The sequence below is a fragment of the Lepus europaeus genome, chromosome 16, assembly GCF_033115175.1.
Source record: "Lepus europaeus isolate LE1 chromosome 16, mLepTim1.pri, whole genome shotgun sequence".
NCBI lineage: Eukaryota > Metazoa > Chordata > Mammalia > Lagomorpha > Leporidae > Lepus > Lepus europaeus.
Window position 1 is genome coordinate 75,831,553 of NC_084842.1, and position 14,208 is coordinate 75,845,760.

The window sequence follows — 14,208 nt, forward strand, 5'->3', positions numbered from 1 at the left end:
CAGGTTAGAATTCCTGTTTATCAGTAGTGGGTATGAAGGGATATACTCTCGTGTATAAGAGAATGCAAATGAACATGGCAGCCATAGATTTCTCTATACCTCTTCATAGCCTGAGAAACACTGGTCCATAACCAGTCAAAGATGGTTTTGAATTACAATCTACAAAAAGGAGAGAGTTTCTTCTGACAACAAGAACAAAAAACCCTTGAGAAAAGTCTACATAGGAATTCCTGTTTCTTTTTAAACATTTGGAAATGGATGGCAGTTCTAGCAATGGCTGTGTTAATGGAAGAGGGTGGTGCCTGCTTCTAGTGACACTGCAGTCACTAAGAGAGACTGTACCAGTGCCAGTGTCCCCTCTACTTTCTCTTGAGAACCAGTATAATTAATGAAGTCTCTGTATCAAAAGTATAGCTGGGAAATCAGTGGGATTAATTCTGAAATGAGCCTCACTGAAATTTAATTTACTACCACCCCCAACTTATTTATCAATTAGGGACAATTCAGCCATTCAGCACACTGGAGAATCAATGGTGGCAGTTAGTTAAATTAACATTAATACCCCACAATAAATGGTTTTGATATTTAAAGTTATCAAATTTAGAGTCAGCATAGAAAAGGAAATATCTAATTGGTAGTGGACCCCTCAGATAAATTAGAGCAAAGAATAATCTATCTTGGGGCCAACGCATAGGTTGAAGTAGATGAGAATTGTATGGTATCAAAACAGCACATCAGCAAATGCCAGGGCCATGCACATTCATCTGACGAACAAATGGCTTTGGGTCTAATTTTGGACATTCTGCCTTTTAAGTGTATGGTTTGAGTAGAGAAGTTTAGGGTTGGCAGCTTTTAGCTTCATTCTGTGGAATGTGACTTTTTCAAAACATTATGTATGAGTATTTAGATGATAAACTGGAGATTGTTTCAGGGAATACATTCTGAAGAATGTAAGTTTTCAGGCAATAAAAATGCTGGTCTCCAGTAGTACCTGTCCAGCTTACTACATAGTCAAGATTTATTGGATAAACGTCAACTGAATCATCTCTGATTAACAAACACCAAATAAGTACTAACGAATTTCTCCATTTTTGTTTTTACTATGATCAGCTTTGGTTTCCTTTATAGCTAGGTATGTCAAAGGAGTTTTACATCTGGAATTCCTTGTCAGTATATGGAGGTTGTTGCCCCTTTCTATATCCAGCTTAGTTCTATAGACACCTAGCTTTCTTAAGTGCACAGGCCTCCTCTGACCATTTCTTAAGCCTTCTGTGCTAGTCTGGTGGTAGCTCTGGATTTACGAAGTCAGCAACATATTGAGGTTCTTAAAGTTGACAACTATAGCTACAATTCTATTTGCTTCTCCATTTTTCTTATTTTTCTTTTGAAGTAAGTTCTTCAAAGATATTTCTTATTTCTATAACTTGGGTTTGAGTGAAGACTAAGCCAAAAGTTTTTCTTATTTTTTTATGTTATATAAGTTCCAAAGAGTATCCTCTGATACGGACAAATGCCTTAACATGACATAATTCTTTTTCCTATTTTAATTAGACTGTAATTCCACTTAACCTTTTAATATTATGATTTTTATATCTACCTGGTTTATTTAAATCTCATATTTCTATATTCCTGCCCAGGAGCAAGCCAAAATTTATAGAATTTTATACACTTGATTGAATAGTCCAAGATGGAAAAAATGCATTGAAGAACAGAAATTGTAATTTAGTGTAATAAAAAGTAATCTTGGGCATACGATCTGAAGTCCATCAACCCAAATTATAATCCAACTTTGTCACTGAAGCATGGGGTATTAGGAAAATGGTAACCCTCAGTGGGCTGTTTTATGCATTGAGATATAATGAATATAAGGCAAAAATCCTCATGAGATCAGGCACAGAAATAAGAATAGGAGCTAATATACTCTTTGTTAGACTTTCAAAGGGTACAGAGAGGGGAAAACTCAAAAAAGTGGTTTACTTAAAAGGGGAAAGGAAATCCTTTATTTGTCCAAATTTTAACATAAGACAAATCTATTTTTCTATTTATTTATTTATCTATTTTTCACAAATTTACTGAGCACCGTCTATATATGCTAGGAATAGCTGAAATTTGGGGAAACCCATGGAGAATAGAAGTGGGCAGCAAAAGAATTATCTAATGCATAACAACACCGAGAGTTAATGATTTATGTGATTTAAGAACACACCTGTGATTGAAAATTTGGTATGGAAAACCTCTACAAGTAACAGTGCAATCTTAAGAGGCAGGAGATGTTTTCGTTTTTCTTGCAATACTGCTTATTAAGGAACCAGAGGCATCAAGCTTTTTTCCCTTTCAAAAACTAACTGGTTCCAAGAAACGTTAAAATATTGCTAACAAATTAGCCCTCATGAGATGTATGCCACAGAGGAGAAAAGAAACCTTGCATGAAGGATACAGATATTTACTAATGCCACTGAAATGAAGGAGGCTAGTCTCAGCTAACTGGATTGATTTAAGATTTGGTCTTGACTTCAGAAAGCAATGTAACATCAACTGCATGGATGTAGGTGTGTTTAGCTTAATAATTCAAAGGGAAAAGTAGAAGAAAGTTTCGTTAACAATCTGTCTCTGTCAGTTACTTTAATCTTTAATGGAAGAACTGCTAGACCTCAAATCCATTAAAGCTTGTAGGCAGACTTGCTTACTTGACGCAAATCACTAGCTATGCACCTGACACCAACGTTGCCACCCACTGAGAAATGTATCACATTTTGATTTATTACCAAAGCTCTAGACAAAACTTAACTATATCTCAGAGTCTGTCTTTATTCTGGCATCTCTTGGAAACATGAGTCAAATAACAAAATCCTCTATCACTGACCTTGTATAAAGCTGAGGTACATCAAAGACAGCCTAAGAAGCAGGAAGGGGATATTTGACATTGGATAATGAACTAAAAGGAGATTTCTAATTAAAACCAATGATTCCATGCTCCATTTGCTATTATTGCATTTCTTAAGTATTAATAACAAAGATATATTTTAAACAACATCCCATAATTAAATCATTCATTTATCGAATATTTATTGAGGGTCTACTTTGTGCCAGGCACTAGACTTAAGTTTTGAGGGATCAACACCAAGTGAAATGCCTGGATACCTGGAAAACTTGTTACTCAGCTTTGAGACACACACATATCAGTTAGAGACAGGCTTGAGGGGAATGGATAATGCATGTCTTGGAAGATGTGTTAAGTTTCTGTATGCCATCGAGAGAGGAATCCACTAAGTGGATAGAAATATGGATCTCAAGTTCATAAAACGGCACAGATACTTCAAGCCATTGACTGAAATCAACTGAAGAATTAATAAAGCTAGGAAGAGAAACCCTCATATTTCTACACTAAAGAGTGGATGAAAAAGAAAGAGGTATCAGTAACAGCATTGGAAAGAAAAGGAAAGTTCATGGAAGGTATGTTTATGAAAAAACTGTATATAGATTTCAAAAATTTTTGACCCCGCCAAAATATATTTTAACTCAACTTCCATGAATGTTTTGAAATATCCTCATATCATATACATATGTATATTTCTATTGCTAAGTTTCTATGTTGTTTTAGAATTATCTATTCAAATATAACTATTGTTGGTATATAAGCTCCATGAGGAAAGGGGTTTTACTTGGTATTGTTTGCCACTGTATTTTTGACACCCTGGAACTGGCAAAAATTAGAAATTCAGTATGTATAGAATGAATGAGGGAATACATTATTCATTCCCATCAGACTGTTCAGTTTTTATCCTGTTTAAGTATGGGTTTGTCAAACAGAAAAAAAGAGAATGATTTGGTTGTCTCTATAGCTACATCTTCAAACACAAGCATTATAAAGAATATGAGAAAATAACAATGTTCCACTCCCCAGGCTGATATTTCTTAAGGAAACCCTGTAGAGGGCAAAACCATCTGTCTTATTGCAGACTGTTTCTTCTCTCTAATTTCATCTGATACTGAAATGGTGAGGAAGGATACTTATGTTATAAACGTAATCATGATGGTTTGCTTCCCCCGTAAGAATGCTCTAATCCATGTCTTAACTAAATATGCTTTACTAATCTATTTCACCAGAACATTTATTTCTGTTGTACACAAAAACTGTGAGATTATGTCATAAAGAAAATACTACAAAAAACTGAGAATAAAAATTTTCTTAAAAGAATGAATTTTTTAGAAGTTTTATTATGGCCGGTGCCACGGCTCACTAGGCTAATCCTCCGCCTGTGGTGCCAGCACCCCGGGTTCTAGTCCCAGTTGGGGTGCCGGATTCTGTCCCGGTTGCTCCTCTTCCTGTCCAGCTCTCTGCTCTGGCCCGGGAAGGCAATGGAGGATGGCCTGGGTCCTTGGGCCCTGCACCCACATGGGAGACCAGGAGGAGGCACCTGGCTCCTGGCTTTGGATCAGTGGCCGTAGTGGCCATTTAGGGGGTGAACCAAGGGAAAGGAAGACCTTTCTCTCTGTCTCTCTCTCTCTCTCACTGTCTAACTCTGTCTCTCCAAAAAAAAAAAAAAAGTTTTATTAACATAGAGAACAGATTTCATAGGCGCAATTGCAAGAAGATAATCATACATCCATTCCCCTCTTCCTCAATCCCCCCTTCTTCCTTTCTTTTCTTCCTTTAAATTTTGCAATAACATACTTTTTCTACTTTTTACTTATTGAAAAACTTAGTTACTCAAATCAATACATAGCTTTTTTCTAGAAGAAAAAAATATTTAAATTTTATTTAAAGATAGCTATGTAAACATGTCAAAATAAAGAATATCCATCTTCTGTAATTTGAAATTATGTACTTGTATTCAACTAAATGGCTGAAATTGAGCTCATAGGTCTAGCAACTGTCATCATCTGTCAATTAACAGGTTTCAACTCAACTGTTTATTAGCATCCCTGGAGTGGGAACAGCATTTTTCCATAGCACAGCTCTTTTCCTATAGTTCTGCCTACACTTGGCCAGTATCTCCACACTGTCTACTTGTTTGAATAGATAGCTTAAGCACACTCACATTCACAAACACCCTCTTCTAACATGATTTCTTTATCTGGGACTTTGTAGCAACTACACCACCCAATATGTTAGCTACTATGGTTTGAGTATGACTTGGTCTGGAACTCTTAGAGTCCAGGCCTGAAGGTCTCATGTTAATGACACTAAGAGGGTGGAAATGTGTGTGTCAAGATGGCCGAGCAGTCTAAGGCGCCAGACTAAGAGGGTGGAAACTTAATCAAATAACAGTGTTTGAAGGTAGGGCCTTTGGGAAGTAATTAGATTGGATTGGGTAATTAGTAAACCCTGGTGGATTTAAATGGAGTATGATAGAGACAGATATTGTTGACACACACGCTCCCTGTCCTTGGTTTTGATGGTGTACACAACCTTGGGGCTCTACCAGCAAGAACACTATTATTAGAGGCTGAACCAATAGCAGAACCTGATTATGAACTGTGAACTTTCAAAATTGTGAGCCGATATGAAGCTCTTTTATTTGTAAAATCAGCGTACCTCAGGTATTTTGTTGCAGTCATGAAAAAAATCTAACACAGTAGTCACTAGCCACATGTGAATATTTATGTTTACATGAAATAAAATTAAATTAATTTCTTTAATCAAATTAGCCACAATTTGAAGTATCCAGTAACCACATATGGCTACTTGCTACCATACTGAAAAGAGCAGATACAGAACATTCCTATCACTACAGAAAGTAGTATTGATCAGTTATGATAAGGACCATTTTTGTCAAGTATGTTTCCATGTATGCTACATAAAGTACATAAGATCCTATGTATGGTCATGAGATTTTAAAAATGGACCATCCAGATGTATCTGAGTAACATAAACCTGTATATGTATGTATGTGTTAGGTATTAGCTTTGAGAACATTTAATAAGTGAATACAAGCCATTAAGAGTAGAGCTTAAGCGAATATAGCTGTTTTCAAATTTGTTATGAAATTGTTTTTCAAGAAATGTCTCAAAAGAAAAGAAATACCATGAGGGAATTGTAAACTTTGAGAAACATGGATGAACACTCTTATTTTTCAATATGAAGTACAAGGGTCCCTGGGCACAGAGAAGTGCAAAACAATCAGCTTGCAATTTCTCAACTTCTCATGTAAGCCTAACAGCATACCTAAACACAAGATTTTCTGTCATTGTCAACGCTCCTACTTCCTCTTCGACATGTGTTTCTTCTCCACTTTACAACAGCATGATATACCTCTCAGCCAATTTATCACTGGGCATTGCCCCAAGGAAACACTTAGAATTACAAAATAATTTAAAATGCCTATTATTTTCAAAGGTTCTAACAATTGATGCACATAATCCCAGAAAGCTATGTCAATAAAACTGTACTTTCAATTTTAGTAAAAATATGAAAATATTGATAAACAATTATGCTGTTTCATCTAATGATGGACTAGTATAAATGACAATGATTAAATTCAGAGAAAAGTTTTAAAAACATTTAAAGGCTTCTGGTGGATGAAAATTTTAAAAATTCCAATTATATATGCATTCTTTTGTAGCAAAGAATGATATAATTCTTTGAGGTAATAGTCATAGGTATTTAAGGAAAAAAAAAACCCAGAGCTTCAAGGGAAAAGAAGAATGTACAAAGGATATGCTTTTGTTTCTTTTAAATCAGCTGTGGTATTAAAATTCCAGCAAATATGAGAGTTCAAATAGTTCATTAAAAATGTGTATTATGGAAAAACTACACATGGATTTCAAACACTTTTGCAACAGATAAATATTATTTAATTCCATTTTCTATGAACTTTTTGAAGTCTACGCACATTTAAAGGAGAGACAGAAGCTTTGTTTTAAAGGATCAGTGTTGGAAAGGGTATTATGTTACAGCAACTTAAACTGCTGCTTGGGATACCTGCATCCCATAACAGACTGCTAGGACTGCATCCTGCCTCTGCTTCCAATCCAGCTTCCTGCTAATTGCCTGGGAGATGACAGCAGATGATGGTAAGTACCTGGGCTCCTGCCACTCACATGGGAAACCTGGATGGAAGTTCTGGCTCCTGACTTTGGACTGATCCAACTCTGGCTGTTGTGGCACTTCTGGAGTAGATATAAGCTATTCTCTCCCTCTTTCTCTTTTCCTCTCCCCCTCTCTCTCTTCCCTCCTCTCCCCTTCCCTCTTGTTCTGTATGCCTTTCAAATAAATCTTTAAAATTAATGTCAATGTTTACAATGTGCTATAACCATTTACAGCTATGAAAAACACATTTGGGGGCTGGTGCTTTGGCACAGCAGGTTAAAACTTTGGCCTGAAGCACGGGCATCCCATATGGGCACTGATTCTAGTCCTGGCTGCTCCTCTTCCAATCCAGCTCTCTATTATGGCCTGGGAAAGCAATAGAAGATGGCCCAAGTCCTTGGGCCCCTGCACCCATGTAGGAGACCCAGAAAAAGCTCCTGGCTCCTGCCTTCTGATCGGCGCAGCTCCAGCTGTCACAGGCATCTGGGGAGTGAACCAGCAGACGGAAGACCTCTCTCTCTGTAACTCTTTCAAATAAATAAAATAAATCTTTTAAAAAAAGCACATGAGATATCAACCTAAAATGGTTAAGTGTATATAGTTTTTGACAGTTCCTTCTTTTATCAACAAATCATGGAGTATCCTATGTCACTCTTTGGTGTTCTGAAGATGTATAATACCATGAAGCAGCTATCCTATACTGAGTGGTTATTATGTTCAAGGCAGCATGTTTGCTACACATTGATACCTTTTACATTAACAGGACTCAGTCTGGTACTGTTATGTCTCCTTCCACATGAAGAAACCACGGTATAGACTGGTTAAGTGATTACAGAAAGGATACCCAGCTACTGAAAAATTAAGCTGGCCAAGGTTTAGCCCCAAGCATGTTCTGGACTCTAGAGATCCACTGCACAAAATATCTACTTCAGTGTATTCTCATAAGCACTGAAACCTTTTCTTTTTGGCTAGGCTTGAAGTCTTGCAAAGTAAGTCTGTGCTGTACACTTCTCTATGGTCCATGATATCTAGAATTTAGTCTCCCACATAACACCTTTAATCCACATTTGCTGGTTATACACTTAGAAGCCTGAAAAATTTCTCTCTTTGATCTAATATTTCTGCAAGGCTCTCTTAAAAGATTTACAATCTCAGAATAACGGTGGGACAGGCATAGCCTAGTGGCTAAGAAGCCTGTTAAGACAGCTTCATTCCACACCAGAGTGATGGGTTTGAGCTCCTGACCTCAGCTTCCTGCTAACGTGGAACCTGAGGGGCAGCAGTGACAGCTCACGTAACAGGGCTGCGTTCTGAGAGGCCTGGATTGAGTCCTCAGCTCCCAGCTTTTGTGATGGCCGAGTCCTGGCTGTTCCAAGCATTTGGGAAGTAAATCAGCAGATGGGAGCTTTCTCTGTTTCTCAAAAACAAAACAAAACAAAACAAAAAAACAAAACAAAAAAAACCCAAAACTAATTTTCCCTCTCATTTTTGTAAGGAACAAAAATCCATATATTTCATTTACAAAACTGGAAAACTATACAAGACAAGTTTAACAGTGGTTATCTGTAGGTACTGTAATTAATCACTAACTCATTTCTTTTTACAGAAATAAGATGTGTCTTATTGTTTACTCTTTTCTCTTTAGATTTTCCATATTGGGGATATATTATGCTTGTAGTAAAATAGGAAAATAATATTATGACGACGCTATTTAGGATCCACAATGCCATAAAACAGAGGGAAAGGGGAGGGCTACAAACGAGCAGGGAAGAGGAACATCAACCCACACAGGATGTCTGCAGCAAGAGAGGAGAATCAGAAGGTTTGGCCTGACCACTGGGGAGCCCGTCTCTCCTTACCTGGCCTCAGGAAGCCACAGGGCCCTGGCAGCTCTTAGCAGCAGGGCACACGTTCAGACAAGGCAAAAGCAAAATATTTTACTTGTTAGAGGCTATGAAAAGAATTTCCAGAAATTGTGTATTTTGCCCTTCTTCATTTTCAAGAAATTTTCAGTAACAGTCATTTGCAATGGACAATTCTGAGATTTATTGGAAAAGCTCAGCTTTTACTTAGGCACTTTAGGAGGCTGCTCTGTCTTGTCTAAGCATAGGTGGAAAAAGTCTACTGGCTGTTACACTAGACCTCTGAAGTCTAATGGCAAGGTGCTTGCTTTTTCTTCTTTTAATTAGTAAAAAGATTTCATTTAAAAAGTGCAAATGATTAGTAAACCATACCTTGACACGCAAATTTTTTGGAGGGAGTTGTGAGTAACAGTTTATCTGCCATTTCTCCAGGACCAGCACAGCGAGCAATTCCGGGTTCCTTATATTCCGACTTCACCCAGTCGGACAACCACTGCATGTTACAATCACAGTAAAGAGGATTGGCTCCAATCGCTCTGGAAAAACAACACATACACACAAGTATGGAAGTATTGTTATTTCCTAAGGGAACAGAATTCAAGGTGATCCTCAGAAGGAAATCTTTATGGATTTTTCCATGGTAACAGTTCAGAGGAAAATGAACATACGGGGGACTCCCCTATTCTCCTAAATTATGTGCCGCTGGGATTAGGTGAGGTATCATTGGGGTGACACCCATCTGTGCTTTATTTTGCAGAGATGGGTTTCTATTAGGTGTTCGTGCAACCTACGTGCAGTCTTCATTTGTCAATTAGTTAAGGAGAATGTAATCACTATGAAACATTCTTAGGACCCAACTATGAATAACTCAGTATTCTCCACTCCAAAGAATTCCTCCTGCAGAGATTAACAAGTACAAATATACAAAAATGTCATTAGAAGTGCTACAGTCGACATCTTTATGACTGTGAACAAACTGACTGATTTTTCAGGAAGAGGGTGCTGAAGAGTTAAGTGGATGGGAAAGGACGGGGATGATGTCAGGTGAGGGGGCAATAAGTTCAGAGGCACAGGTGTCCTTAATGTGCAGTACTATGTGAATTAATGGTAAAGCTAGTATTCAAACAGTACTTTATACTTCGTGTGTCTGTGTGGTGCAGTCTGTTGAAATCTTAGTATATACTAAGTTGATCTTCTGTATATAAAGATAATTAAAAATGAATCTTAATGAAGAATGGGATGGGAGGGGGAACAGGAGATGGGATGGTTTGCGTGTGGGAGGGTGGTTTTGAGGGGAAGAACTGCTATAATCCAAAGGTTGTACTTTGGAAATTTATATTTCTTAAATAAAAGTTTAAAAAAAGAAAATGGTAAAAAAAAGAAATGGCATGAACTAATGAAGATGCACAGTGCTAGTTCTTCAGAGCACATGTGGATCATCACTGGATGTCTGTCCCTTTAGAAAGTCTTTCATATCTTAACCTTGGTATGTGTTTCCATAAGTGGTAGTAGTGACAGCAAGTAATAGCTAACATTTACTGCACCATTACTATAAACGCTCTTCAAAATATTCCTGGATAAATGAAATGAAAAGTACATTTGTTTTGGTGCAACAATCTGAAGTGATGCATAGTTTTTTGACGCTACTCATTTTCATGAATGTTTTGAACACTCCTTATATGTATGGATTTAAATTTGTTCATACCAAAAGAAACTTGTCATTTTTAAAAAAGATTTTTTTTTTCACTTGTTTGAAAGGCAGAGTGATAGAGCTAAGGAGGGTGGGGGGAAGGACATAGGTAGGTGCGAGGAGAGAAAGGGACAGGGAGAGAGAGAATGACTTAGAATTAATTCACTCCCCAAACAGCTGCCACAGCCAGGTCTGGGACAGGCCAATGCCTGCAGCCAGGAACTCCATTTGCTTTCCCAGGCATATTAGCAGGGAGCAGAGCAGCCAAGACTGGAACCACTGCTCTGACATGGTATGCTGGTGTCGCAGGTTGAGGTTTAATCTGCGGCATCACAACACGGATCCCAAAACTTAACTTTTCATTCTGACTTTTCCCTCGAACTTTTAAAAGTGCTCCTTATTTGCAGGGAGTGGGATAAGTGCATCCTAAATTTACACAAATTCCTTCACCTTATCCTAAAATGTAACCCTATAATATCAATATTATTAATAATCCACTGTATAGATCAAGGAACTGATCCCAGGACTAAGCACTTCGCCCAGCGTTTAAGACGCTGGTTAAAAAGCCTGGATCCTGCATTAGAGTTCATTGCTTCAGTACCCAGCCCTGGCTTCTGACTCTAGCTCCTGCTAAGGCGGGTCCTGGGAGGAGCAGGGATGGCTCAAGTAATAGGGTTCCTGCCACCCACATGCGATATCTAGATTGGGCTCACAATGGCCTGGCCCAGATGAAGCTGGTGCTAGCATTTGGGGAGAGACTCAGTGGATAGGAAGCTGTCTCTCTTTCTCTCCTATTCAAATGAAATTAAAAAAAAAATAAGAAATTAACAGATTGGAGAAGTCTACCAAGAAGAACCTAAATTTGCCAAATTTGGGTATACTTTGTAGATACATAAAGTAGCACTTAAAATCTGATTAATTTTCTGATTTATAAACAATTTATGACTCTATGGTCTATACATAATTAGTATTTTTTAGGCAACCCCTAAAATATGCTTGTAAAAATCATAATATTTTTTATTAAAGCATATTTAATGCTCAACTTTAACCAAGAACTGAAATGCGGTGAATTTTATGTCCATAAGTATGTCTGATTCAAACCTTTCTAAATTAAAAGTGAGAAAAATGGTGATTTTGAGTCATTTGATCCTATCTTTACTGACATTTGCTAAGTCCTTTTTATGATGAGAGAGGAAGTAGAAAAAGAGAGTGGGGTAGTAGGGTCTTCTATGGTCTATGGAATAAAACACAAATACACAAATAAAAAGCAAAGCAGAACAAGACACTGACAAATATTCAAATTGCTCCTAATTTTAGCGGCCGGTGGTCACACACAGCAAAGTTCTGTTCAGTTCAAGCAGCACCCAGGCACGGTGCTGCCTCTTCTGGTTCATGACCTCACACCAGCAAGGCCACTTCCTCCTTTACACTGCACTCTCTGCTAGACAGAAAGGCCGCCCGCACCCCTGCTCCAGGGGCTTCCTTCATAAGGCATCTCATTGAATGGCAGCTGTGGAATCCACAAAGGAGTGGCCCTGATGTCAACTTTGAAATAGGTGCTGCAGCTCACAGGTGAAAAATGGACAGCTTGCTTCCCAGAACCTAGCGGTCGAGTGAAAGAAATCTAATCGTAGGTGCCAGAGCCTGAGAGATAGCACACACGGATAACACAGATCTCACAAGGCAAATTCAGATGTAGCACGTGAAACAATTGTACCCTCTTCAACCATTCTTTCTTCTCAATTTTCTAAACTTTTTATAAGCTTCTTATCTTTTGGAGTTTATGAGTTTCAAAGAGGTGTGTGTTAAGCCAGGAAAGAACGTACCCTCTTGTGGGGAACCAGTGCCCACAACACACTGATGGTTAGGCTGAAGCCAATAACTGACAGCAGGTGGCACCAAACTCAGCATTGCTTTGGGTCTCGGACTGCTCCCTAAACTTCTTCATAGGTTGTCATGGCCTTAACATGATACCTAGTAATCATGGACCCCAATTATTTAAAACATCATTTTATTGTAGTTCCAGGAAATATGGAGGTAGCAATAGGCTGCTAAGGGAAAAAAAAATATAATGAAAATCATTTCATCCAATATGAGGCCGTGACTGCTTCGGACTACCAGGGTACCGAGTCATGAACTAGGTCTCATTCATTTTTGCATGGTATCACAATTGAAGAGGAGCAATATTTCTTAAATAAACAGGTCTAGTTTGAGAAAATCGGGATAGTCCTGATGGGGGATGCAATGCTTGGTATGTGACTTGGCAAAGCAGATCTGAGACAGACAAAAAGAAGAGGAGCAGATATTCTAGGTTCAGAGCAGTGAGAAAAAAGCTGCAGGCTAGTGCAGCTGGGAGCCAGTCTGTCCATGGGAGGGAGAGCAGGAAGGGCAAACAAAAGCTATCCTGCATAAATGCATCCCATCCAGGCTGAAAACCTTTAAATTTTCTTTAAAGATGAAGCAATCACCTCAACAATATTAGAGAAGTGGCAGAGGACAGTTCCCAAATTACTCACAAGAGAGTCTGAGCCTGAACCCACTTGCACGAAGGAAGTACTCACAGGTGTGATAGTGCAGAAAGATCATTGAAGGCACCTTCAGGCACAACAGAAATGTCATTGCCGTGTAGAGAACTAAAAGCAAGAAAAGGAAAAATTAAATGTTATTTATTTCATCATAAAAAGATGGTTTACTTAATAATTGTGGGGCAACTACATATCTGTTTTGGAAAGTAAACATCAGTTCCCCCCTCTCATAATATGCACAAAATAAATTTCAGATTGCAGAGTTAAATGTAAAAATAAACTTTTTAAAAATAAGATACAGAAGAGTTCCTGTTTATACACATTGAGTGTGCAATACTCTCAAAAGAGCAGTAGAAAAACCCAGAAACTATAATTGGGAAGAATGATAATTTTTGACAACATCAAATATATCCATATGAAAAATTCCACATAAGGAATAGAAAGAGAAGTGTTTGCAACACATATAAGATACAAGGATTGATTTCTTTATGAAAAGACCTGCATACCCATAGTCAAGCAGTAGATGCATAAAGACATCTACTTTAATAAAGACAGGACAGATTACTTAGTAGAAAATGGGAAATTTATATGATCAGGCTCATTAGAATAAGAATCACAAATGTTCAATCAACAAAGTATATTCAAGTTTGGAACACTTGGAAATGAAAATTAGAACATGGAAAATATTTAAATCTGTTATATGGACAAAAATAAAAATATTAATGTTATTCAATGTTTTCAAGAGAACTTTGAAAAAGATGCTCAACTAAATGGTTGGTAGAAAAATAAAATTTTTAATTTGATAAAACCTTGTTTGGGGGACAATTTAAATGTTGTTTTTGGTATTCTCCCACAATACTTGACTCTAACATTCTACTCTAAATCGGTGCTGAAATGCTAGTACATTTGGACTACAATAAATGTATATGATGCTAATTAAAGTACTGTATAGAATAATGAAATTTGTAGGTAAGCCAGATGGCAATAAAGATGACAGTGATTAAATGAGGTTCCTTTTACCTACGGACTACTCCGTAGCAGTTAAGCAGCTGGGTAATACCTACATACAATGGAAAGATTCTAAAACATATATTAAAT

The 14,208-nt window shown here is 37.6% G+C and overlaps 1 protein-coding gene across 2 annotated transcripts in view; it reads right to left on the reverse strand.

Annotated features, from left to right (window-relative positions):
• The window catches only part of SLIT2 (slit guidance ligand 2), a 388,499-nt gene that overhangs the window by 47,943 nt on the left and 326,348 nt on the right, over positions 1 to 14,208 (reverse strand). For both annotated transcript variants that reach the window (XM_062212660.1, XM_062212659.1), the window contains 2 exons: positions 13,147 to 13,218; positions 9,268 to 9,431 (listed from right to left, as the gene is read on the reverse strand). In XM_062212660.1, coding sequence (XP_062068644.1) covers positions 9,268 to 9,431; positions 13,147 to 13,218 — 236 coding nt within the window. The remainder of the gene's footprint in view (positions 1 to 9,267; positions 9,432 to 13,146; positions 13,219 to 14,208) is intronic.